Below are 26,968 nucleotides of genomic sequence, written 5' to 3'. Positions count from 1 at the left end.
AAGAAGGATACTATATTTTGAAGAAAAGCCTGAGGAGAGTAAGAATAGAAGCAGGGAGACCAGATGAGAGGCTACTGTCATAGTCCAGGTGAGACGATGGTTGCTTAGACTTAGGTGGTAACAGTGAAAGTGGTAAGAAGTAAACATATTCAGGGTATATTTTAAGGTAGACTCATTAGGGCTTGCTGATGGATTACAAATGGATGTGAAGAGATGAGAGGAATTAAAGATGACTAGGTTACAAATAAAAGATTTGGAACTGGATAACATTTATTAAGATGGAAAAGAGTGGGTTTGAGCAGAAAGTCGCGAGTTTTGCTTTGACCAAATATTAGACAGCTAAGATGGATGTCAAGTAGGTGGTTGGGTGTAAGTCAGGGGAGAAGTTAATATTGAAGATAACATACGGATGGTGTCAAAAGCCGTGGGATGAACTCATGCTTTGAGTGTAGCCAGAGAAGAGGACCAAAGCCTAAGCCCTGGGTCATTTCAACATTTAGGGATCAGGAATAGAAGAAAGAATCATCAAAGGAAATGAGAAAGGGACTGAGGTAGGAGGAAAACCAGGAGCTTGTGGTGTCCAGTGAAGAAAGTGTTTCAAGAATGAAGGTGTGATCAATTGTTAAATGCTTCTGAGAGGTCAAGTAGGATACCATCTAGTCAGCACAAATTAAATCCTTCTCTCAGCTCTATTTTCTCACAGTGCTTTATTTGTACCTTTCTCACTGCAATTTCCATCTATTATGTGATATGGTTATTTTTGTCTTCTCTCCTCTTAGAGAGGTTCCTTAAGGTCAGAGACCATGTCTCGTTCCTCCCAGAACACCCACTACCCTATTGGCTCAATAAATGTTTGAAAAGACAAACGAATTGTGGAATTCTATAAAATCTGGGAGAAGATGCCTAACACACAGAATTAGCAATTAGAGTTGGTTTTACTGAGATGTCCTCAATGTTCTCCTTTAAGACTAACATGAATGCTTTGTTCTGCCTAGAATGAAAGACGTCCACCATATATTTGAGTTGGACTATTGCTAATCACAATCTATCTGGCATTTCTATTTTCTTACTCTGTTTCATGCATGATGTAGTCCAGAAGTAACTTAGCTTTTACCTGACTTGTATGTATGTATGTATGTATGTATAAATAAATAAAAAAATAAATAAAAAAATAAATAAATAAATAAAATTTTCCCCAACTTGACTATCCTTCATCTTAAGTTGGCTCCAGTTGATACTATCAGAGGTCATCAGTAACTTTATGTCACACTTGAATATCAGCATCATTACAGTACATCAGAGACATCAGCATAAGTTGACATTTCATATTATATGATAATTAATTTCAAAACCATGACAAAAGGAGCTATAGAGATATAGGCACTAGGAATGACCAAATTCTTAAGGGAGGTGTGGTTGAGATGGCATACTCAGAAAAAGGCTAGTAGTCAGGGGATGAATTTTTTCCCTAGGCCTGCACAAAATGGATCAGATACAGTTAACAGGTCATTGAGTTACTGTCTCTGGAAAACAAAGCTAAAAACCAACAGTTGCAGTAACAAGAATATCAACATCCAAGTTACGGATGTAAGCTTTCAGCAACATCACTTATTATTTGGAAAATGTGCACTAGACAACACAAAAAGACAAAGTCATCACATCCCAAACAAGTACAGTATGCCCCTAGAGATCAGAAATGCCTGCCACATATGCCAGTGCCACAGAAAACCACCCATCTGGGAAGCCAGCCTCTCTTGGCTTGGCCTTAGGCACTCCATCTGGGGCTCTTGGTGATTATTTTCCTAGAATGCTACATTTCAGCTCCCTGGCTCTTGTGGTGAGCCTTACGGTGGCTCCCTGAGAGCAGTTACTCACCTTTGACTCCTGCTTACCCTCATACTTAAGGATTGAGAAGTTTTCTTCAGTCCATTGACCACTTACCTTAGTGTTTGTTGGTATTTGGACAGATGTATTTATAAAGAGAACTGTGGTTCACAGCCCTTGTGCTAAACCTTACTTGAATGTGCCTTGTCAAATAATGGCACTGCTGAGCAGCCAGACTATCCACCTGATAGTGGCACTATGACTCTAAACTACTGCATCGCTTGCACATGGTACATTGCTTGGCATGAAATTAGATGCTCAGGTTACACTTGGTGAATGAATTTCAAGAGTGACACTGACAAAAATGGGACATATCTGGAAGATGGAAGGAACAGGCTTGAGATATTTTGTTTGGAGTCAGAAGCTTTAAAGCATCTTTCAAACAGAGTTGCCAGAAAAGGACGGAAAAGCCTTATGCTATAAACTCGAAGTCATTAGGATCTAATGATTTAATGCAGCGTTTCCCAAACTAGAGTTCAATATGATGTGGTACTAGGGGGAAAAATCCTATAATTAAGAAAGTTTGGAGAATGCTGGATCAAATAGGTCTTTCAACCTTATAACTCCTCAGAGCTTTTAATATATCAATGTGCTTTGTATTATGAAGCTTTTTCCAAACTTCCATTCAACAAGTATTTAGTACAGTCCACTATATTCCAGGCACAGTGCTAGGTCCTAGGAATACAATACCGAGCCAAACAGATCTGGTCTCTACTCTTACGGAGTTTACACTCAGTGTGAGTAGTAACAAATACCACATAAAGATTTATTACAAACCACAGTAAAGGTTATAAAGTTCATTAGCATCTTCTAAGTAATATGTGAAGCAGACAGATACCTTTTCAACTCAATATAAAAAATTGAAACCCAAATATTTCTCTTAAAGCTTTTCACGAACATGGATCTGATAGCCTACCTTAGTTTGAATAACCTTGCTCAGAGGTCTAACACATTTCCCTTGCTAAAAATGCGTTACATTTTCAGAAGTCAAGTCTAGAGGCAAAAGCAAGACACAATCCACTCATTTATGAAAAGGTCAGAATTAATAAATACCTCCAGATGCTTGATGAGAATAGCTCCAACTTTAGGGGCTGCTTAAATTAGAGTGATGTTGAAACAGATGATATGTACTGCGGTCTATGCTGCACCTAAAATGAATGTGGACTGACGCAAGGATCTGATCCACAGTGGTTCCTACTGAAACTAGGTGATTTGAGTAAGCAGGTCTTCATCAGTAATGCAAACCTGAACCAACTGCACTTTGTATATTGATTTCTAAACAAAGTTCTTCCTATTTTTATAGCTGGTATTTTTCACAGGAAAATACAACATTGATTTTAAGGTGTCATTAAATAATCCTGAGTTAATTTTTTCTTCTTTGTATACACATTTGCAAAGCACCAATGATGTGATACACACTCCACTAGGAACCGGGGAAAACAAAGAGGAAAGAGGCTGGTGATGCTTTATTTATCCTTGTGATGTGGGGGTGGGGAAGCTACAGAGGGGAAGCCAAATTAATCACTTTCAGAAGAATCAATTGGTATGTCAAAGCATGTTGACGCTCCTAAATCTTCAGATTTATCTTTACCTCTCTTGTTCACTCCAACACATTCTCAGTTAACAAAAACAGTTATTTAAAAACCTGAATACTTAATGAACCACTTAAAAGATCTAAAAACTGAGTCTTTTTTCACACTATGGTTACTATATTGTTCCTACTAGATTCTACAGTAGTATTACATTTGCTAATAAGTGTGGAGAATTTGTAATTCATGTTTGAGAGAATTTAAAGGATTCTTTTGACAAATAAAGCTATATGGTAAATGAATTTTTATAATTACACAGTGTCATTTAATTTCAAATTATCTGAAAAGAGGCATGCCTCTCTTCTCTCCTCCCCAACATGGGGAATTTTAAATTTTCAGACCAGGAAATGAATATACTTAGAAAACACTTAGGAGAACGATGGAACTCAAAAGACAGGTAAGTATTTTGACTGACTCCATCCCAGTGACTATTAATATCATCACGCTTGATTTTTCCCTGTCATACCCACAGATTCTACACTTCTATTTCAACTATGTTGGCACATCTAACAGGAAATCCAACTTACCTCAGACCTAAATATCAATAGTATGATGAATAAAGTGAGACTGTCGTTCTTCGGAATGACCCACATAAACCAAATTTCTGAAAATTGAAAGAAAAGGTTACCTTACATAGCCTATATGAAATAAACATACCCCAGAAAGATAACCATTAAAAGTTACTGTCACTCCAAACACTGTATGATCTCACTCATATGTGGAATATAAACAAACACATGGACAGAGAAAACTGGACTGTGGTTACCCGGGAAGTGGGGGTGGGGGGTGGGGGATGGGCACAAGGGGTGAAGGGAGTCATATATGGGGTGAAGGACAAACAAAAATGTACAACCCAAAATCTCACAATGTTAGAAACCATTAAAATATCAATAAAAATGTTAAAAAAAAAAAAAAAAAAAAAAAAAAGTTACTGTCACTCAGTATCAAATCTTGCATATTGTTTTCTTAGCAAATGATCAGTCCCTATCTAGTTTCCAATTGAACAGGAGATAAATGTAATAGGATTAGTCCATTCATGGGTTCACCTCAGACTGACTGGAATATAGTCCATACATCACCATGCTATAAAGAATGGTAGGTCAACCTTGTTTAATAATGAGCAGGCTACTTTGGGGCTCTAAATATATGAAGTGCATACCAATTCAACTTTATCCATGGTCAGAACTTAGGTCATCCAAATGAAAAACGACATTGGGAAGGACAAGCAATTTATTTAGGCTGAGTTTATTCCCTCCTAGTTAACAGTGTCAATAATTTAAAAACATATCTTCTTTTACTTAGTGGGGTCACTACCAAGGATGAGTTAAACAAGCACATAGAGATTTTTGGCCCTCTCCAATTTTCTTTCATATGTTCTCTTTTATTCCTCATATCTTTTACCATTTCTTTGAGAAATTTTTATGACAGGTATAAGACTAGAGAAATTTTAGTGATTTCCCCAACTGGTAACTTGCTTTATACAAATTTCATTTCCAACTTCTAAAAATAACGACAGACACAAAATTTACTTAATTTTTTAATAAACCATAAAATTTAAATATTCAAATAAAAAGAAACAAAAATAGATATTTAAGCCAGCACTAATCTCTGTTTTTATTCTTCCTCTGGGTATCGGAGGCTTGACTTACCTGGGACTACAGTGGAGTAATACAGTTATGATGCTGGTGTAATAAGGAACAAGTGAGTAAAAGCGGGCAATGGCTTGATAAAATTTACTTTCAAATCTGGAAGTAAAGACCAGCGCTCCCTTGAGCCCACTGCAGAGACTTTACACTGGTCCTGTCTGCGGAAAGCTACTACGGCTTACCGTTCTCACCACACTTTCTTCTTCACCGCTTAGCACTCCCTGGCATTTTGATCCTTTTGCTCGCTGAAGCTCACTTCAGTCTGTCAAAACATCAAGGGGGAAAACCCCCAAACTGAATAGACGAATAAACACTTTTAATGTGAACAATCATATTCAGATCAACCTCTTTTGAAAAAATACAAGTCAGTGGGTTTTTTGTCTTTAAGTAACTCAAATATTGCTATTTTTTCTTCCTTTACTAAAATGGTACTTTTCATTTTATTGACATTAGCCAATTATTTGCCACTTGCTTCTGTTTTTCTCCGATCACATTGGTACCCTACGTTTTTCTTTTTGATTGAGCATTATACATTCCACTCCAGCATATTTGACCTTTGACTAACTTTATCTCATTCTGTGAATAAATCTGCTATTAATCAGTGAAAATCACAAAAAGAAAAAGGAAGCAGTGAGCACTACCAAGCTCTCACTTCAACATTCATACAATTTTTTATAAGAAAAGCACTTTTATTATGGAATCTAAAACCACTATTGCATGACCTTATGTCTTTTAGCATACTCAAATGGGTCGACATTCAATATGGACAGCAAGCTGGCTCACAAGAAACAAAGTATAATGCACAAGTATGTTCAGCTGGTAGAATCCCAGCAGCGTGGCAATAAAGTGCAGCAAAAATTTCCTTATATTGAATAAGAACTCCAGTAACCTCTGAATATTTTTGGTAAAGTTAAGGGAAAGCTACTGCAGTCAGGAGACTAGTAATCTTGAGACTTCAAAGACTGGCTGCCAGGGACCACAGTGAAATATTAGACCTGAAGCCAATGAAAAACATTAGCTTGGAAAGGAAGAGGTCTTTCCAAAAATGCAAAATTATCTTAAACAGATGCTTAGCCTACTATGATTTGACAGGTTTACAGTGATAAAACAGCAAAGATAAACTAACATTATTTATATCTTGCACGTGTAAAGAACATAGATTTAAAAATGCAACAAGAACTTCTATGGCAGCTCCTGAGACAAGTTACCCTATGGCCTACATCCTCTCCATGCCAATGATGACTAGTCTGAATGGTAACACATAGAGTAAAAAGTGATCTACTGTATGTGAGTCAGAAAGTACTGGAAAAGTGACAAAAGGGTATGTTATTAAATGACAAAACATATTTAGATGCTTTATTTAAAAATCTCTTGCTGTTCATTATCAAAGTTACAAGATTGTTTGCATACCAATAGACAGACTGTAAACATAGGAAATTTTCATTAAGGAAAGATGGGTTTACTGTAATTTGATCTTTTACAAAAAATTACTGCAAGTTATTGATAACAGAATTTCTCTTTTACTTTCTTGAGTCTAATTCTCTTGAAAATTAAACCAATGTTTCCACTCCCTCAAGCTAAAGTTCAACCATGGTCACCTTAGGAAATACCCCTGTTTATTTGTTAATCAGAAATATGAATCGAATGGCACATATTTCCATTTTCTTCTTAGGCCAAAGGTTTCGGCTTCATTATATTTTACAAGAAAACAGAAGACTTGCAGTGGTCCTGTAAAGTCTTTCATGTCGCAGCTGAGGTTTAATGACGGCAGTGGAGGAAAGCAATGGTGATGCAAAATAAGACCAGCCCAAGTGCCCTTATCTCACATGGAATCTTTTTCCTGTTTGGCTTGTAGTAGTGTTTCTGGTCAGGCTGCCTCCACCAAACCTGATTGAAGCAGAAAGGTGACATGCTCTGGCAAATCCTGTTTAAGGGTGATTCCGCTCAGGCAAATAGTTGATCCTTCAATCTGTTGGTTGCGGGATGATACTAATATGAAGAAAATTATCTGGGTAGCTCAGATGTTCACTCAGCCACTGCAGAGGTGTTTCCAACATTGGCTCAATTCCATGAATCATCACTTGGTTCTTTTTTTCCCCATCTATTCCAAGAAAGAAATCCAACAATAATCAGTAAGAGTCAAAACAGTTCAAAAAAAAAAAAATACTCTGCTGCTTTTTGAGAATCCTTAGTGGATTAAATGGATTTTACAGCTCTAACAGATTAAACCTGGTCTGTCTCCCGAGCAGGAAATGTGGACATGGAGAAAGTTCAAATGTTGCAATATGTATCACCCAAAACAGAAACCTGAGGGTTACAATGAATTCTGATAAAAATTCTGTTGCTATATGTGAAAGTATTCATTCTTTCTTAATTACTGTGCTTACCTAAGATTGACGTTAATGAAACTACAGTGGAGAAAACAGCCCATTTGTACCCATTGACCAAAATTTATTTTAGTTACACATTAAAAACTGTACTATCTGGCTATTAAAAACGGGTCAAATGAAGTGGGTCAATACATATTTAAAATATGTAAAGTAGAAAAGTAACTAAAAATCATCAAGAATAAGATGAGTGTTTAGGAAGATGTTTAATAAAACAGAGGAGAGTTGTAAGTTAATTTGCAGTAAAGTTGTTTAAATATATATGAGAAAGTTTTAGAGACACTCTAGAATAAGAGTTACAGTCTTAATGAGAAGGAACAAAGAGTCTGACTCAGGGATTCCTGATTTGGAGTCAAGAAACTTGACTGATTTTTGTTAACACCTATTAGCTAATAAAAGGGTGCTGCAATTCACACTTCTCTTTGAAATTCAAATTTTACTACAAATTAAATTTAAGGTTAGTTTTGTACCTTTTATGATTTTGGTATGATGTACTGACAATCTTTAAAGTAAACAGAAGCACCCTTGGTTGTTATAGGAAAACAAAGAAAGCAAACCAAACTCCTCTTTTGAAAAACAAAACCAAACATAGAAGCTTCAAGAAACTTTGTGTCACTCCTTTAGCACAATTCTTCGTTTGTCTCTTTTAATCTCTTCAAAATACAATGTCCAAACCTCAACTTCCTGGAGACAGAAGACAACAAGGAAACAGGGAATTCATGGAATTATATGACAGGGAAATATCCTACTTTTCCCCTTTGGCTCTGTTCAAAATGACTTTTGCATCCCTAGCGCTCTCATGTCTAGGCAAAATGGGCTGATGATGTATGGTGATAATGGCTTGCCTGGCACCTGAAACAAGAGACCCCTTTAAAGAAATATTTAAACTTCCTGTTAGAGGCAGCACAGTCCTAGGAGGTGACCAGTCAACAGACTGACAATAAGAGAGAACACAAAAACACTACAGAGAATTCATAAAAAAAGAATGCCCCCAAATAAAAACCTAAAAAACATACTATCAACCCCAAAGATAACCAAATAAAAATTCCAAACAAACCCCTAAATCACTGTCAGAGTTTAAAATAATTTTGGAAAAAGATATCACCTTAAAGATACCAACCTAAAAAATGCTTTCACTGTTTTGATTTTTCTTCCAATCTTTGTTGCATCTATATATCCTTTCACACAATGGTGATCACAGTGTTAACACAATAATTAGTTTTCACAATGATGGGAATCATCTATAAATAAAAGATTAAGCAACATACAGAATACTATAGAAAGCATGGTATTAGTACTCTGAGAAGATTTTAAAATGTTGGTATTCAAATGGATAAACCCTCAGCTATCTGGAATGATTCATTCTTTTTAAGTTCTAGATTGCGAAGGTTTTACTGTATTAAATCTTTCTTAGAATATTTGAAAACATTTCCGGTGTAGGTTTTCTTCATATTCTTATTATATATTTCTTTGAAATATTTTAATATTCTCAGAATCTTCCTCCTACTTAGCACTGAGTCAAAAAATGAAAGAGCAGCGGTGTAAGAGTAAAAGTTCCTTATCTGTAAAGTTTTTCCTTAAGCCAGAGACACCTTCGGATATCCAAACACAGTACTAGAAGAAACAAGTCACAACTCAACATCCAAAATACTGTGCCTAAAGCAATATTTAAACATGGGAGCAAATACAATATGGCATACAATCCACTTATGACCAGTGTGTTTAAAAGACAGAAAACCAACCCTGTACACAAAAGGGTACATGGAGCTTATGAGTTGTACAACAGAAGGTGGAGAACATAAGCACTATTCAAACACTTTGTATAACAAACATAAATCACATTATCAGAAACCTGAACAGGCAGCACTGATTCTCTGGATTAAATTGGGGCCACTTTTAACCTGTAACATAAAAGTGTCACTAACTAAATTTAGACAACTAAGGAAGTGGATCTAGGGCTGTCATTTCCCTCAACACAACGGTTTAAGATTTTAAACATTTTGTCACTGGCTACATTTGTCCAAATATAATCTTTTTTTGTTTTCTGACTTCCCCCAATAACACAACTATCACCAGATAGTTGTAACTATCTGGTAGATCACTAGTAACTAAAGTTCCTCTCTTATTCATCACTATATCCCCACTACTTAGCAGGGTGCCCAACACTTAGTAATTAATCAATAAATGTTTTCAGAGCTTAAATAATTTTACTGCTGGTAGAATACACCGCCGAAACTAATGTTTTGAGAATAGTTTCTGATGGCTATCACTACACTAAGTGGAAAGAGCTCTACCTATAAAGACTGTTTTAGCAGGGGCCGGCTGGGTGGTGTAGGGGTTAATAAGTTCGTGCACTGCGCTTCGGTGGCCCCAGGGTTTGTGGGTTCGGATCCTGGGCGCAGGTCTATGCACCGCTCATCAAGCCATGCTGTGGCAGTGTCCCACATAGAGCAACTAGAAGGATGTACAGCTATGACATACAACTATCTTCTGGGGCTTTGGGGAGAAAAAAGGAGGAAGATTGGCAACAGATGTTAGCTCAGGGCCAATCTTCCTCAAAAAAAAAAAAAAAAGAGTGTTTTAGTTATTAAAACAAAAAGTCAAAATGTTTCCAGATAATCCAAGGAGTATATCATACTATCACCTAAATTCATGCTACGATAAGTTACAATAAAGCATGACTGGACATTTTGGCAATATCAGAACTAACAAAACGAAGCAGTGAAAAATTAGCAGATGTTTCTTTTTTTTTCTTAACAGTAGAAAGGAAATGCTTGATGATATTACTAAAGTAAATCATGTTTTTGGTAAATATGTCTTTGTGTTTCAAAATGGGAATCTAGAATTTAATACTTGGGAATAAGAAATATGTCACTACAAAGCAAATGACTCAGGAGAAAATGTTATTCCACACCTCACCCACTCAGATTTTTTTAAAAGTTAGCTTGATGCTTTAAAGTAGGCAAACATTTGAGACAGCAATCAAGTAACTAGTTCTATATGAAATTCTCTCATACAGGGCACTTTTTGGGGGTAACTCTGATATAATTTCAAACTTATAGAGAAGTTGCAAGAACAGTACAAGGAATTCCCCTTCACCCAGATTCATCAATTGTTTACATTTTGCCCCATTTGCTTTATCATTCTGTGTGCATAATTATTTTCTGAATCATTTGAGAGTAAATTAGAAACACTGAGCCTCTTACCCCTAAAAATTTTAGTTTGTACTTTCTAATAAAGACATTCTTTTACATAACCACAAGTACAGTTATCAAAATAAAAAAATTTAACATTGACATAATACTATTACGTAGTCATTTCAAATTTTATCAACTACCCCAATTATTTTTTTTCTCCAGTCTAGGACCAGTCCAGGAATCAAGATATCATTTAATTTTCATGTCTCTAAACCCTCCTTTAATCTGGACAGTTTTTAGCCTTTCTTTTCTTTTTTTTTTTTTTTTGAGGAATATTGGCCCTGAGCTAACATCTGTTGCCAATCTTCCTTTTTCTTTTTTTCTCTTCAAAGCCCCCTGTGTACCCTAGTTGCAGGTCCTTCTAGTTCCTCTATGTGAGAGACCGCCTCAGCATGGCTTGACGAGTGGTGAGTAGGTCTGCGCCCACGATCCGAACCGGCGAACTCCGGGCCATGGAAGTAGAACGAGCAAACCTAACCGATACACTACTGGGCTGGCCCCTTGCATTTCTTAACCATGACAATTCTGAAGAGTACACATCATTATTTTGTAGAATGTCCACACAGCATTTTTTTTTTTTTTGTGAGGAAGATCAGCCCTGAGCTAACATCTATGCTAATCCTCCTCTTTTTGCTGAGGAAGACTGGCTCTGAGCTAACATCTATTGCCAATCCTCCTCTTTTTTTTTTTCCCCCCCCAAAGCCCCAGCAGATAGTTGTATGTCATAGTTGCACATCCTTCTAGTTGCTGTATGTGGGACGCGGCCTCAGCATGGCCGGAGAAGCGGTGCATTGGTGCGTGCCCGGGATCCGAACCCAGGCCGCCAGTAGTGGAGCGTGCACACTTAACCGCTAAGCCACGGGGCCGGCCCACTACACAGCAATTTTTAAACCTATTTATTTTAATTCACCTTGTAAATACAAGGATAGACCTTCATAAATATTTTGGGTGTGTGAATTAAGGAAAAGGCCAGAAACACACGTTAGAAACATGCATTTTCTTTAGGTAGAGGAGGAATTCAATTCACTTTAAGAGTTAGATATTAAATCTGAAGAGATCATATTACAGAGAATATCAGAATAAAATTTCATTTCTTATATTTATCTTATTTATATATGTCCAAATATTATAAAAGAATATAAAAGTATCATATAATTTTGTATTATTACCAATAGCCTAATGAAAACTCAATTCTTAACTAGTACCTACCTTAAAGTGAGCATTTTTAGAGTTGTGTGACATTTTAAGAAAAATACCTTCAAACAGATTTGCGTTGTATGAGTAGAATGGTAAGAATTACATATAGAAGCAAAAAGAAAAAGAAGAAAATTCACATTATCCACACAAGTCATTAATGAAAATAATGAACTTAAAAAAATGGTAACTTCTTATGTGTATATATATACAAAAAAATGATGTCTGTATACACACACACACACAATGAATATAATATAAATGAGACATACAGGAGAAAGGGCCAACTATGTACGATAGTGAACAAGGTGCTACTGAAGGATGAACTAGGAGGTGGGCAACTTGAACTCTCGTTCTGGTAAGGAAGGACTGGGCAGGCCTCATATCTCCTTTTGGTTATTTTTGTATATATAAAATGAAGGTGTCTGTCTAGATCCATGGTTTGTAAATCTGGCTGACCATCAGAATCATTTGGAAGATTTGAAAAAAATATAAGCTGGGCCCCTCTCCAGACCTGAATCAATCTCTGGGGTAAAATCTGTTTTTAAATGTTTTATTGAATAAATCTTATAATAATACATGTAGAATTTTTCTTCAAACAAAATCTTATGCAGAAACCCCAATAACACAGGTGAAGGTGGGGCAGCTTCGATGTGGGACTGAGCCTGTCTCCTTGCTGCTTGCTGATTTACGATCCACGGTGGTTTCTGATATAACTCCATGGGTCAGTTTGTAAACCACTGGTCTAGAATATAGGATCACTAACATGACTTCCAGTTCTAGTATATGAGTCTTTCATGCCTAAACGTTCAAATCAGCATAATTCACTAGTTTTGAATTCTTAGGCAAATCACTTAACCTCCTGAGTCTCAGTTTCCTCCTCTTATAGTGTGGATAAAGAATTCTAATCTCCAGTGTTGCATGGAGGACTAAACGGGATATCCAAGTAAAGCACTCAGCCCAGAGCCCAGCGCAGGGTTTGGACACAGTAGGTATTCAATAAAGTGAGTGACTCTTCCCCATACCTCCCTCCTGATCACTCCTTAAAAAAATAAGAGCGTCAAAAAACTTAGAGTAATTGAAGACAGAAGACCAGTTTTTAAAAGATCATGGTTTAGTAACAAAAATTAAACACTCATTGTAATTCTCTTCCTGCACACAAAGTTATGGGAATAAGGTAATTCTTTTAGTACTAGGTATATCAAAAGATATATAAAAACCATGGATTCAATTATGTGATTGGCATGCAAAGGCTGTGAGAATCTAGCCTCATGTTAATATATACTCTGAATTACACAGCGCCATTATTATGCAGTGTGGCATGCAAATTTTATGAATGTGTTAAGAAAAAAAAAAGAGGACAACAACAAAAACCCAAAGACTCAATCATTATGCAAACACAAAATGCATGACATTAAAAAAAATTCCTTAAGGGGGCCGCCCCGTGGCATAGTGGTTAAGTTCGTGAGCTCTGCTTCGGTGGCCTGGGGTTTGAAGGTTTGGATTCTGGGCATGGACCTATGCACCACTTATCAAGCCATGCTGTGGCAGGCGTCCCACATATAAAGTAGAGGAAGATGGGCACAGACATTAGCCCAGGGCGAATCTTCCCCAGCAGACAGGAGGACTGGCAACAGATGTTAGCTCAGGGCTAATCTTACTCACCAAAAAAAAAAAAAAAAAAAAAGTCCTTAAATATTGTAAACCCTCTGGATTAACTTAGTAGTGCTCTCAACATGTACATTCAGTGGAGCACATCATCGACAGGTCAAATAAGCTCTATTGTACTATAGTTATGTTATTAATAGACTCTAGGTAAGGTTCTTATTTTTTTAAAAAGATGAAAACATTCAAGTAGGGGGAAAAAAACTTTCAAAATCTTTGTTATCCATTTTTAAATATATCATTATTTGAGAACTCATAGTCTGTGATGACTCGGCCTTTTAGAGATTTCTATTAGCAATGGCTCATAACATTGCCCATCCCAATCTTCATTTCAATCCTTATTTTAGCCAATCTTCAGTAAGGAATATGACCTAAACGTCTTTCAAAATAGATTACTTGAGATTCTGGAGAAGATGCATGAGTTTCATTCTTACTGTTAATAAGTATACTAAATATGTGAAATCTCTTTGACTTTAAAGGAAGCTAAAGAAATGTATGGTATACCTTCAAGGGAAAATGCTTTGAAATCAGCAAATTTCAGTTTAAGAATTTTTTTTTGCAGTTTATACTTGTGAATATGGAAAATAGAAATCTAAGGCCAAAAGTTGTAAAACCATGGTGTTTAGCTTTGTGGCTTCACATTTATATTTCATAATTATTATCTGCAGAAAACGACTTGATTTGCTATCCTGGAATGTGTGATGCTGAAGGTAAGACTTCTGAAAAATAATGAATACTTCTGAAAAAGTTTTAAACAAATGAAGCGATGAGCTTTTTGATTACTGCTAGTCGAAACAATTTTGTTCTGTCTGACAAATTCTTTAACCTCTGATATGTTCATTAGTAAAACGCCAACTAATTGAATCCATCGACATGAAAAACCACAGGCAGAAATCTGAGGTGCATACATCATGCTGAAGGATTTTGACTCAGCCTCGGCGGTAATAGTCAGTGAGGTCAGGTCAAAGAGGGTTAAACCTAGCCAGGATATAGCCAAAGGAATACATCAAACGCTGATTTTAAAAGGGCAATTAATCTTAGACAGAAATGCTTCCTGGGGAATGAGATTTCAATCTTAAGAGCACACTACATGATGTAGCAGTAAAAATGAACATATACAAGCACACAGAGCTTTTATCCTATGATCACAAACAGGAGAGTGCTGTTTATCAGAGAAATACAAACCCATTTAAAAATACTTACATTAACTTCTCCCGGATCTATACTCACTTAGAAGTACAGGTCTTAATGAACATATAATATCACAGTTAATAAATACCACATATCTCTTTCCATGTATAAGTTTTATATTTTATACCTTTAAAAAAATTATTTCTGCCCAAAATATTCCCAGAGCCTCAACTCTTAACATCTTAAAGAAGATTTTCAAAACATTTCCATGTTAATTCTTTCATTGTCTTTTTTATAGTCTTTATATTTCTTAACGAGGACATAAACCAAAATTTAAACTAAAAAAAATCCCATATAATTAGCTATAATTATAAAAAGAAAATTGTATTAAATTAAGTGATTGTAAAACCATTTTAATAAATTGATTAAAAGCTTCCTCATAAGATAAAAATGTGGTAAAAGTTGGAAATTAAAACTTGTTCATTTAAAAAAAAATCAAAAAGCAAAATAAAATTTTGAAAACATAGGTTCAAATGTTTTTGATCTGCCTACACAAAATGACCCACTAATTCTAGTTGAGTTTAACAGGGCCCATTCACATTTGTCAAGTATGAATTACAGAACAGTTCAGAATTAATTGTTTTATTTAAAATATAGGCAATAATTACACTGTTTACACATAGGGCCACAATGAAGTCTCACAGGACTTGTTTTAATGAAGAGATGCCTAGCTTTTAACTGCCTGCATGTGTTTATTATTTGGTTAAGAGAATTTTGTTGTCTAGTGCTAAAGATGAAATATTAATTGTGTAAGTGTCTGTTCCTACTTTTGAAAAAGTCAGGTTAATTCACTTAACTTCTTGAGATTTAGATAAAGAACAATCATTGAAGGGAAAATCAGAGGCATCTTCTGACAGGTTCTGTAATCTTGTCATCATCATAACAGAGAATAATGAAAATAATCAGTTTATTATTTCTTTGATTTTAGAAAAGACATGTCAATGGATTAAGACATTAACAGATTCTGTATCATCAAGATTGCCCATGTGTTGGGAAAAAGCACAGATGAAGGGAGAAGGAAACAATCAAGGCAAAGAATTAGACTCATTTTTGTTTAGAATTTGATGGCATAATGATAAATTTAAGAAAATAGATTATAATTACCAAGTTTAAACTGAGTGTAACAAACTGCTTTTGTCCAAACTTGAGTATAGTAGATCTTTGCTCATGAGGGCTATGTCTGAAGAACTTTTTGAGTTCCCACTGTGAATGGCACTATATCATATATATATATTTTTTACATAAAAAACACATCCAACAAGAGAGAGAGAGAAACAATAAAGAGCAGAGAGAGTTAGGATGAGACTGAAAGGGTGAGTAACCAGTGACCCAGTCCCACAAGCCAGGCTCACAGTATCTCAGCAGTTACAAAGGGGCCATCCTGGGTTACTTGTGAATAGCTGGAAATTCAAATAAATGTGTGATCCTTTGCTTATAGTCTTCAATGGAAAACTTTCACTAGCAGCAACACTTTCGAACCTCTTGCCTTAAGATTTTTACTTTTAATATATTTTAACAAGTCTATGATAATCGAGCTGGCTGTAGTGACTATGGAGATGCCTTAGTAAAATGACCTTGTTTCTTCCTTATCAGAGCCACACTTCTGGCATTTCTAATCATGTCCAGAAGTTATTTTCTAAAAAAAGTAAAAACCAGTGGCATGGAACTCTTGCTACAATCTGAGGTATAAGCAGTTACAATACTGGTTTCATCATGTATTTATACCTTCTGTGCATAGGCTGAACATCAACAACTACTTGTCTCTTTGGAGTGGGGTTATCTACAAACACCAATAAGAAAAACAAAACTGCTTCTTTCTTTTTTTTCCTTTTTTTTTTTGGTGAGGAAGATTGGTCCTGAGCTAACATCTGTTGCCAATCTTCCTCTTTTTGCTTGAGGAAGATTGTTGCTGAGCTAACATCTGTGCCAATCTTCCTCTATTTTTAGAATGTGGGACGCCACCACAGCATGGCTTGATGAGCATAGGTCCACACCCAGGATCCAAACCTGTGAATCCCAGGCTGCGGAAGTGGAGCATGAGAACTTAACCACTGTGCCACCTGGCTGGCCCCAAAACTGCTTCTTTCTAAGTTCACTTTATAAATTTCTTATGAGTACAGTTATTTGTTAAAAAAAAAAAAAAATTAACAAAACTGTAAAAAAACGAAAAAATATGTTAACTGTAAAGCCTCGGAAAAACATGAGACTATGAAATCTCACTTATATTTTTGTTCATTTAAACCCTACAATCATCCTACGAGGCAGGTATTTTATAGAATAAGAAAACTGGATCCATTAAAAACAACAACAAAAACAACTAAATGATCTTCCAAATCAAACAGTGTGAAGGTACAAAGGGACACTAGAATGAAAACAAATTCTACATGAGTGAAAAAAGAATTACTGAACTTGTAAAACCATTATTATTCTTACTCCCTAAACCCCCGTCTGATGAAGTTTGGGTGTTTGTAGGTTTTATGTTTCTGTGGTGTGAATTTGAGAAATGAAATACTACCTCTTTGGGGCAAAGGAGAAAAAATGTGAATGCCTCATCTTTTCTTACTTTTTGTAAAAACTATTCTGTGGTTTCTCATAAAGCGTATCAAGCGGCCGGCCCGGTGGCACAGTGGTTAAGTTCGTGTGCTCCACTTCGGTGGCCCAGGGTTTGCAGGTTCGGATCCCGGGCACAGACCTACACACTGCTCATCAAGCCAAGCTGTGGCAGGCATCCCACATATAAAATAGAGGAAGATGGGCACGGATGTTAGCCCAGGGCCAAGCTTGCCCAGCAAAAAGAGGAGGACTGGCAACAGACGTTAGCTCGGGGCTAATCTTCCTCACAAAAAAAAAAGTGTATCACAAATAAAGTGGTATATTGGGGCTGGCTGGGTGGCGCAAGCGGTTAAGTGCGCACACTCCACTGCGGCGGCCCGGGGTTCGCCAGTTCAGATCCCGGGCGCGCACCGACGCACCGCTTGTCAAGCCATCCTGTGGCAGCGTCCCATAGAAAGTGGAGGAAGATGGGCATGGATATTAGCCCAGGGCCAGTCTTCCTCAGCAAAAAGAGGAGGATTGGCAGATGTTAGCTCAGGGCCGATCTTCCTCACACACACAAAAAAATAAAATAAAGTGGTATACATTTTAAGTTAGACTAACTAAATGGCATATTATGACTCTCTCAGCCTCAAGTTGTTAAAATTATCTTCCAATATACTAACCAAGCAAATAATAGATCAATCTTAGTCACTTAGGTCCTCAGTGCTTTCCTGACATCACTGAAAATTTTCTGCACATTTATGGGAGAGAAGTAGAAAAATATGACTTGCTCCTCAGCAAATAAAATGGGGAAATTCTAGACCAGCATTTTAGACCAGATATTACTCCTTAGCAACTAGCCCCTGGGTAGCTGGTGAACAATTCTACTTCTATAGTGGTCATGTGGTATGTGTGACCTCGTCCCTCCTTTTCATCTGTCTAATTTCTGCTCATCTTTTAAGACTTAGCACAGTCTTCACTACTTCCTCCAGAATGGATAAGACAGCAATTCCAGGTGCTTCCTAATATTCTTTGCATATCTCCATGACTGCACACACCACATCTGTGCATCTTTCTGCCCACTCCAATGGTACCAAAGTTTCTTAAAAGCAGGGACTATGTCTTACATATCTTAGTATCCCCAGTGCCAGAAGACAGTATGATACAAAGTAACTGACTGAGGAATAATGAAATCTACAACATCAAATGGAAATTAAAAGTTAAACTGAAGTTGGGAAGGGTCTCAAGGAGTAAATAAATTCTGAGGAAGCAGAGCAGCAATGGAAATGGAAAAAGGCAAGTGGCTACAGGATTGTACTTGTTGGTAAGAGAGATGCAGGGAAACTTTACTAATTTTCATGGAATGTAAGCCTTTCCCCTACATATACACTCCATTTGTACAATATCAAATATGAATTTGGGATTAAAATAGCCCAATTGTCAAAGAGGACTGATCAACTGGAACCTTGAACTCAATTTATAAAAGCAAAAATGGACACTTTTATCCTCATAAGCTTAACTTACCAGAATTTTATATATTACATTAGAATTGGAAATGAAAAAAAAAATGGGAAATTAAATATAATTGAGTAAAACTTATAGATGTTTTACATTCTCCAAAGTAAAAGAATAAAAGCTATGATTTTAAATTTTTATTTTTTTATATGTTGTTTTTAATGAACAAAGAAAAAAGTATTTTACTTCAGGTCTGGTACAGAAGCTTAGCCCTCTGAGTCATTTTAACTACAGCTAACACCACAGAAAAAATTTACCTGAGCTCACCTTTGGTTACTTCCTGTTCCCTCTAACTTGGCTAACTCCTCTAGCCACTTACAAAACAAAACAAAACAAAAAAAGAAACACACACAGCAGCTCATCATTAGTTACTCCACGAGAACAATGACCTAAAGCACGTCTTCATAAATATTAGCACATTCTACTTTCATATGATGAAATAAGGTAAAATTCTTTCATGCACGAATCACTTGTTGTAAGGAGTAGTAGACAATGGTGCCACATAACTTTTATGAAGTACTTTCTCTTTTTATCATGTGATGACAGCCAGTTCTTACCCATACACACCCAATCTTAACGTCTTTCGCTTTCAACTTAAGTCGGGTGCAGGTGTTTCAAAATGCTTCACGTTTGACAATACCACAGGTGTACTGACCCGACAACAAACAGCTCTTTACTGAAACAGTGATGATGTTTTGGATACTCCTGACAGATCCTGAAATGACAGTTATTTCCAGTATGAGGTGACAAAAGGAAGAGGTAAATAAAAGTTTTTCCAGATAAGATACTGGTGTTAGAAATGTGGCCTCCTCCTGGTATGAAGGGTACCATCAAAAGTACCTCAAAACTATAGGTGCTACTTACATCATTTCAGTGAAGTGTGTGTGTTGTCTGATCAATACAAGCACGTGACATTCTGGGTGGGAAGCAGTCTGTCACACAAAGATAACCACCTACAGCATCTGAAATCGCCTAAGAGGTAGGTTTGTGGATCAGAGTTGTGAGTGGCTGGCTACGTCATAGTCCCAGCTTCAAGAAAATACAAGGGAAATCACACTGTGTATTCTTCAGGAATAGACGTGCAGCTAGAGCACGCCAAAAATTTAGTAGAGAATAAACAGTCTGTAAAGCAATAAAAAGCCTCACAAATTTGCATGCCATTCTTGTGCAGGGCTATGTTAACTTTGTATGTATTGTTGTGATCTAGGTGTAGGAGGCAGAAGAACACGAAGGTGCTCCCGACAGAGTGCATCAGCTCAAAGCACATGACTGCTCTTCATTTACGTGCCTGAACGTCATAGCGACCATTTTAATAAATTCAACAAGAGTGGCCGGAACTATATACAGGAAATCTAAAATAACAAAATGAACAAAATCACAAAAATGGAAGTTCAGGGTCCTAAGATACCAGAAAATACTATAAGGATGAGATTAGGTACTAAAACACAAATCACAGAATAACGAGTTAGGAAAAAGCAAACATTTCAGAATGTTATTTTAAACTAAACAAAAAAGTTAAAAGGTTGAAAAGGTGAAAATGAAAACAAACGGTAGCATAGTAAAGTGGAAAACCCAATGGACCAGGAGATGGAGACTTGAGTTCTAAACCTAGTTCTGCAATTAGGTAGCTAAGAGACTTGTAACAAATCATCTAAAAAATTGAGACTGAACTAAATTAACTCTAAGGTTCTACAGTTATATGATTCTTTAAAGATGTCAAATACAAAATTAACACCCAACCAATTTCTTCCTGCTCTCCTCAAGTAAGTTTTCTCTTTTCATTCTGTGTGTTGGTTGGCAACTAAGCTGCTGACTGGGGGACAGATCATTATAGTAGAACAGTTTTCTTTCAAGGTTTTGCGTTTCATTGTGATATTCTCTCTCAACAGTCAATTTACTTCTTATAAAGAAGTAAATTTTAAATGACATAATGTTTTTGAAAGTAGATTGTCAAAAAATATCTGAGAGGGGCTGGCCCCATGGCCTAGTAGTTAAGTTTGGTGTGCTCCGCTTTGGTGGTCTGGGTTCATGGGTTTGGATCCTGGGCTCAGATCTATACCACTCGTCAGCCACGCTGTGGGGGTGACCCACATATAAAATAGAGGAAGACTGACACAGATGTTAGCTCAGGGCTAATCTTCAAGCAAAAAAAAGAGGGAGATTGGCAACAGATGTTAGCTCAGGGCTAATCGTCCTCAGCAAAAAATAAAAAACAAAAACACATCTAAGAACAGAGGTAGACATTTAAATACTAAGCTTTAGCTTAAATTTCAAAGACTCAATTGATAAAAGGAGTTTTTCAATGTTCTTTAAAATACTACAAAGTACTCAAAAAAGGATAAAAATACAGTACAGAGAAATAAATGATTGAAAGCCAATGCTTGCTGTAGATTAGTCTCTGAATTACACTTCAAATGGAAAAACTAGTCTATAGTCCCAAATCCTTAAGAATGTAACAAAATAGACATAAAATAGATAGACATGAAATGGATTAAACAAACAAACCCTTACAGCATGAAGAAAATGAACTGAACAGTAAGATTATTCCTGAATCAATAAAAGTTACTGGGAATTGCCCACTCAAAACTTCTGTAACTTGAGTTCAAAAATAAAAAGTTTACTTAACTATCTCTGTAAGGATATACAGAAAAATGGCAACACTGGTTGTTTCTGGAGGGGAACTGGATTAGGGTTTAGTGAATAGGAGCTGAGTGAGAGACTTCTCACTAAATTCCTTTAAATACTTTTTGATTTTCAACAGTATAAAAATATATTTTTAAATTATTTAACTGAACACAAAACATTAAAAAAAACCTTGATAAATAGGACTTCATCAAAATTAAATACTTTTCCTCTTCAAAAGAAAATAAAAAGACAAGTCACAGACTAGGAGAAAATAATTGCAAATCATACATCTGATAAAGGACTTGTATCCAGAATATATAAATGACTCTCAAAACTCAGTTAATAAGAAGACAATCTGAAAAAATGAGAAAAGGATTTGAATAGACATATCATCAAATATATCCACAAATAATACGCACATGAAAACACACTCAATATCATTAGTCATTAGAGAAATAAAAATTAAAACCACCATGAGATACCACTACATAACCACTAGGATGGCTATAGTAAGACAAAAAACATGCTGGTGAGGATGTGAAGAAACTGGTACCCCCATACATTGCAGATAGAACTGTAAAACGGCGCAGCCAGTTTATAAAAGTTTAGCAGTTTCTTAAAAAAATTAAACACAAACTTACCTTAGGGCCCAGCCATTCCACTCCTAGGAATCGACCCAAGAAAAATGAAAACATATGTCCACACACAGACATGCAAATGATCGTAGCAGCATTATTCATACACTGAAAAGCTGGAAATAATCCAAGTGCCCATCAAATGGTGAATGAATAAACAAAATGTTATATATACACCCAACAGAATACTATACAGCAATAAAAAGGAACAAACTACTGATACATCCCATAATTTGGATGAACCCAAAAACATTACACTAAGTGAAAAAAACCATTTGCAATTTTGTATGATTCCACTCATGTGAAACATCAAAAAGAGGCAAATTACAGACAGAAAACAGACCAGTAGTTGTCTTCTGCAGTGGGAGCAGAAATTAGCTGTGAACAAGCACAGAGAACTTTTGAGGTGACGGAACTGTTCTAAAACTAGATTGTGGTGATGGCAGCCATCATCTGCAGAACTCGATAAATTCACTAAAAATAAAAATCACCGAATTGCCAAATAAATTATTTAACTGAAACTCTTACTAAAAACTAAAATTACACAGCAATAAAGATAAATTAGGATTCTAAGATAGTATTATAATCAACTTAATGCTAATTATACCATAATTTAATGATCATAAATAATGTTTCAAATAATGACACAAAGAAAGAATTCAGTAATTGGAATACTGAGTGAACATTTACCCCAACACTAGAGATACAAGGATGTGTAAGACACTATCAAAAACCTTGACTATAGTCTAGTAGAGTACAGTGATGACAAATGATACAGTGAGATCTTGTAAAATATATTTATAACCTCCTAAATCAATGAAATCTGTTCAAGTTCAATAACTTTGAGTAGTGGTCGATGATCTTTCTCATAAACCCCTTCTGGTACTGGTTCTGATGGTATTTTGGCTATCCCTCTTCACCCCTCCTATTGAGCCTTTGTGCATTACAGAAGAGCTAGATCACATAGGAATGCCAGGAAAGACAAGCATATTTGATTAAAGAAAACAGCTATATTCACAGACCAAATGACACATGTTTTCAGCTCCATATTCTTTGTTTAGTCATTTAGGCTGAAATATCAACATTCCCCCCAATCCTACTCTGTTGCTATTTCTACTTATTAGGTAAACCATTTCCTTAGTTACTATATACTTCTTGAACTGTAAGATATAGTTTCAAGTCATGTAAATAACACTGCAATCATCTCAATTTAGAATATGTTAATAAGAAAAACAGCATTATCTACTAAAGTATTACTTTTATATTTACTAATGCCTTACCTCTTTCCATAAAGAATTTAAAGTAGCAAGTTTGGAATTTTTCTCTGTACAGTCATGTGTCGCTTAACCACAGGGATACATTTAGAGAAACATATCGTTAGGCAATTTTGTAGTTGTGCAAACATCAAGAGTGTACTTACACAAACCTAGATGGTATAGCCTACGACATACCTAGGCTACAGGGCACTAATCTTATGAGACCACTGTTGTATATATGCAGTCCATAGTTGACTGAAACGTTGTTATATGGCACATGACTGCATAATAAATACAAGTCTTTGCAATATATTAACAAATATGGTAATATGCCACTGAAATTTCCCCTATAGCTTAGTGATCAATTAATAGGACTAGGATTACAAGTCCTTCAGTAACAGAGTGAGGATCAAATGATGGTACATCGATATGAAGGCCCTTAGTGTTGCTCTTTAAAAAAATAGCTTTAAAGAATTTTTAATGATTAAAAATATGCTCCTATTCCATTAGGTGAAAAAAGCAGCAAGACATAATTTTATACACACACACACACACACACACACACACACTCCCCTTTCAAATATTCAAGTGTACAGACGCATGTGTATGTCAAGAGTGGTCTCTGTGAACTGGGGGACTACAGTATATTTTTTTTCTCTCACTGTTTTCTGCATTTTCTTAGCATTCCTTATGCTGCAAGTAAGAAAACAGAATTCAGCAATTTTTATAGTTTTCCTTTGCCTACTGGAAAACAATTTTAAACTAAGCTACAAAATGAGGACTATGAAACAGGACAAGTTCTTGACTGGACCTGAAATGTCAAAGCCTAAGAGAACTATGTTGAGTAAAACATTACAAAGTAGTAGAGAACTGAAATAAAATACTTAACCATTATTCAGTATTTTTACTTAAAATATCAACCAAAGGTAAGAAAATTTTTTTACCATCTCTTATTTCTTTAGAATGAAGAAACACAATGCAAGATTGAAAATAATATATACCAGAACTGAACCCACAAATGAAAGACCCAGGCTACCAGAGATGTGATAAGAAGGTAATTTAAAAATGGTGTATTTTATTTTGCCAGAGAGTCAATTCCTTATTTTGTTAGTGTCAATAATTTATAAAATAATAAATTAAATATTAAGTGCTTCTGTCTCAAAAGATTTTTCCCTAAAAATAATGAAAATATTTTCCTGAAGTAACCAGTAAATGTTATTTATAAATAAGTGCAGAATGCTTATGTTACCTCAGTAACAAAGAGAAATCAAAGAAAGGTTTTAATGTTGCAGATTATATTACCTTCAGGAGCAACTGCAGAAGGACAAACTTCTTTGAGGAGATCTCCTAGTGTATGCAATTGTCCATCTGCAGCCACAGGTCGAAAAAGCTTCTGAATGAAAGGTCGTTCAGTTGTTGTCTATTTGAAAAGTGAAAAAAGAATTCAAACAATTAGGTCTTTATTGCTGAGAATTATAAATTAATAGATCAGAACTTTAAAGCTGGCATTAGACGCCTTCTGATATAGCGTAATCAGAAGCATACATCATCACAAATGTTGTATTATTGCCAAAACACTTAAGTAAATCTAATCACGAGGAAACAATCAGATTCAGAATGCGTGACATTCTAAAGACACTGGCCTGGACTCCTGAAAAAAGTCAAAGACATTAAAAAACAAAACAAAAAGATTAAAAGAGATTGGCAAGATATAAAACCAAACACAAAAAAAATAAACCTTGACTGAATACTGGATTGGAGAAGGAAATTACAAAAAGAAAATCAGCTATAAAAGACATTTTTTGAATAACTGGGGAAATACGGAATGAACAACAGGTAACATGGAATTAATGTCAAATTTCTTAGGTGTGATAACGGTTATAAGGACAACAACGTAATTTTTAAGAAATTCAGGCTCAAGGAGGGATAAGGTACCAAGATGTCTGAAACTTGAGAGAGAGAGAGAGAAAGGAGAGCAAACGTGGAGAAATGTTAATTACTGGTGAATCTAGGTGAAGGGTATATGGTCTTAATTGTTTTACTATTTTAACTTTTCTGTTTGAAAATTTTCAAAACGGTAGATGCAGCATTTCCTCTGACAATTGTTATTAGCACTACGTCATAATTTATTGCTAATAATTTAAATGTTTTACCCACATTTAAAATTAAGTTTCATTTTTCCGAAACTGCCTGTATAGGAGCACAACAACGATGATGGATGCCTCATCATTGCAGAGTACAGAGGCTCTGGGATCAGCCAGTCTAGGAACAGCACTATAGTTTATGAGATCTGTGATCTTGTAGCCCGTTTCTTTGGAAATTTGGGACATTCCATATTTCTTAAGTTTGTTGTGAGAATAATGGAAGAACTGTGCTAAGCACAGAGTAAATGAATAAATAAATAAATGTCAAAGAGTATAAAAACACCCCCCAACTGTTATCTCATTTTAATGTGGTAAGTTTTTTAGCTTCCAAGAGGGAAAAAATCATAAAAACCTAGAAGAACAGAATAATGTCTTATATTTTATGAGAAAATGATTTCAAATAACCTAGCCAATAAAAACAAGTTTGTCTTTTTTTTTAATCACAGAGGTATATCTCAACTTCTTTGATACAACTGTTACAGATTTAGTAAAAAATAATCTGGTTTTAAGTGTGGACATAAACTAAAATGTTAGAAAACACAGACATGGCGCAAGCATGTGAGATACCTTTCCTAGCTTTACACTGTGTACTCAGTGGATACCTAACAGATGTTAAAAACGGTACTCCAATAATACAGTTGTCTGTGGACAAGTATGAAAAAAAAACTGTAGAAAACTAAAATCTTGATAACTAATACACACTGAATACAATGCAATTCATTTCGATAACTGAACTCTTTAGGGATTATTTTTTTTAAAGTATGATTGATATCCTTCAATCTAGAAAGCTCACACTTTTCACACAAGATGAAACTGAGAATGGTATCATGCACAATCAAGGATTAACTATGTGAGGGCTGGCCTGTGGCTTAGCGATTAAGTGCATGCGCTCCGCTGCCGGTGGCCCGGGTTGGGATCCCGGGCGTGCACCGACGCACCACTTCTCCGGCCATGCTGAGGCCGCGTCCCACATACAGCAACTAGAAGGATGTGCAGCTATGACATACAACTATCTACTGGGGCTTTGGGGGGGAAAAAATGATTAACTACGTGAAGATAATAAGGGTTAGGGGAGTCCAGAGAAGAAAGAAATGCAGTAATAATTTAAAATAGCCACCACCCACTTAGGGCTTTCTATCTTCCAGGTAATGAAGCAGCTTTTAAGACGTTTTAGCAAAGGAAGTGATGTGATGAAAGAGGCTTTTCCTGAAGGCTAATGGCGAGCAGTGCTGTGTAGGATGACCTGGCTAAGAGGTAACTCCAGGTTGACAGGTGAGGTAACATCAAGTTGACCAGTGGTGGTGAAAGGCTGGCTGAATAATGCAAGACTATGTGATGACGACTGGGTAAGTAGAAAAAGAGGGGCAGGACTGTATCTCCAATTAAAAAAACAAAGTTAAAATGTATCATTCATAGTCCAATCCGAAAATACTAAGGTTTTCAGCAAAGTCAAAGAAATCTTTTAAGATTCATTCACCCCCTACTACTTAGTGACAGAATTATGA

At 35.9% G+C, this 26,968-nt stretch overlaps 1 protein-coding gene across 6 annotated transcripts in view; it reads right to left on the bottom strand.

Moving 5' to 3' along the window:
- Window positions 1–6,441: 6,441 nt before the first annotated feature.
- ATG5 (autophagy related 5) overlaps window positions 6,442–26,968 on the bottom strand; it is a 123,915-nt gene continuing 103,388 nt past the window's right edge. For 5 of the 6 annotated variants that reach the window (XM_058566538.1, XM_058566537.1, XM_058566539.1 and 2 more), the window contains 2 exons: window positions 24,622–24,739; window positions 6,442–7,220 (listed from right to left, as the gene is read on the bottom strand). In XM_058566538.1, coding sequence (XP_058422521.1) covers window positions 7,084–7,220; window positions 24,622–24,739 — 255 coding nt within the window. In that variant the 3' untranslated portion in view covers window positions 6,442–7,083. Of the gene's footprint in view, window positions 7,221–24,621; window positions 24,740–26,968 lie in introns of those variants that run through there. The other variant, XM_058566543.1, reaches the window with a different exon arrangement.

Source organism: Diceros bicornis, chromosome 23 (assembly GCF_020826845.1).
Source record: "Diceros bicornis minor isolate mBicDic1 chromosome 23, mDicBic1.mat.cur, whole genome shotgun sequence".
In the NCBI taxonomy this organism is placed as follows: Eukaryota; Metazoa; Chordata; class Mammalia; order Perissodactyla; family Rhinocerotidae; genus Diceros; species Diceros bicornis.
The sequence above is the reverse complement of the archived record's forward strand: the minus strand, read 5'-3'. Positions and strand labels throughout refer to the sequence as shown.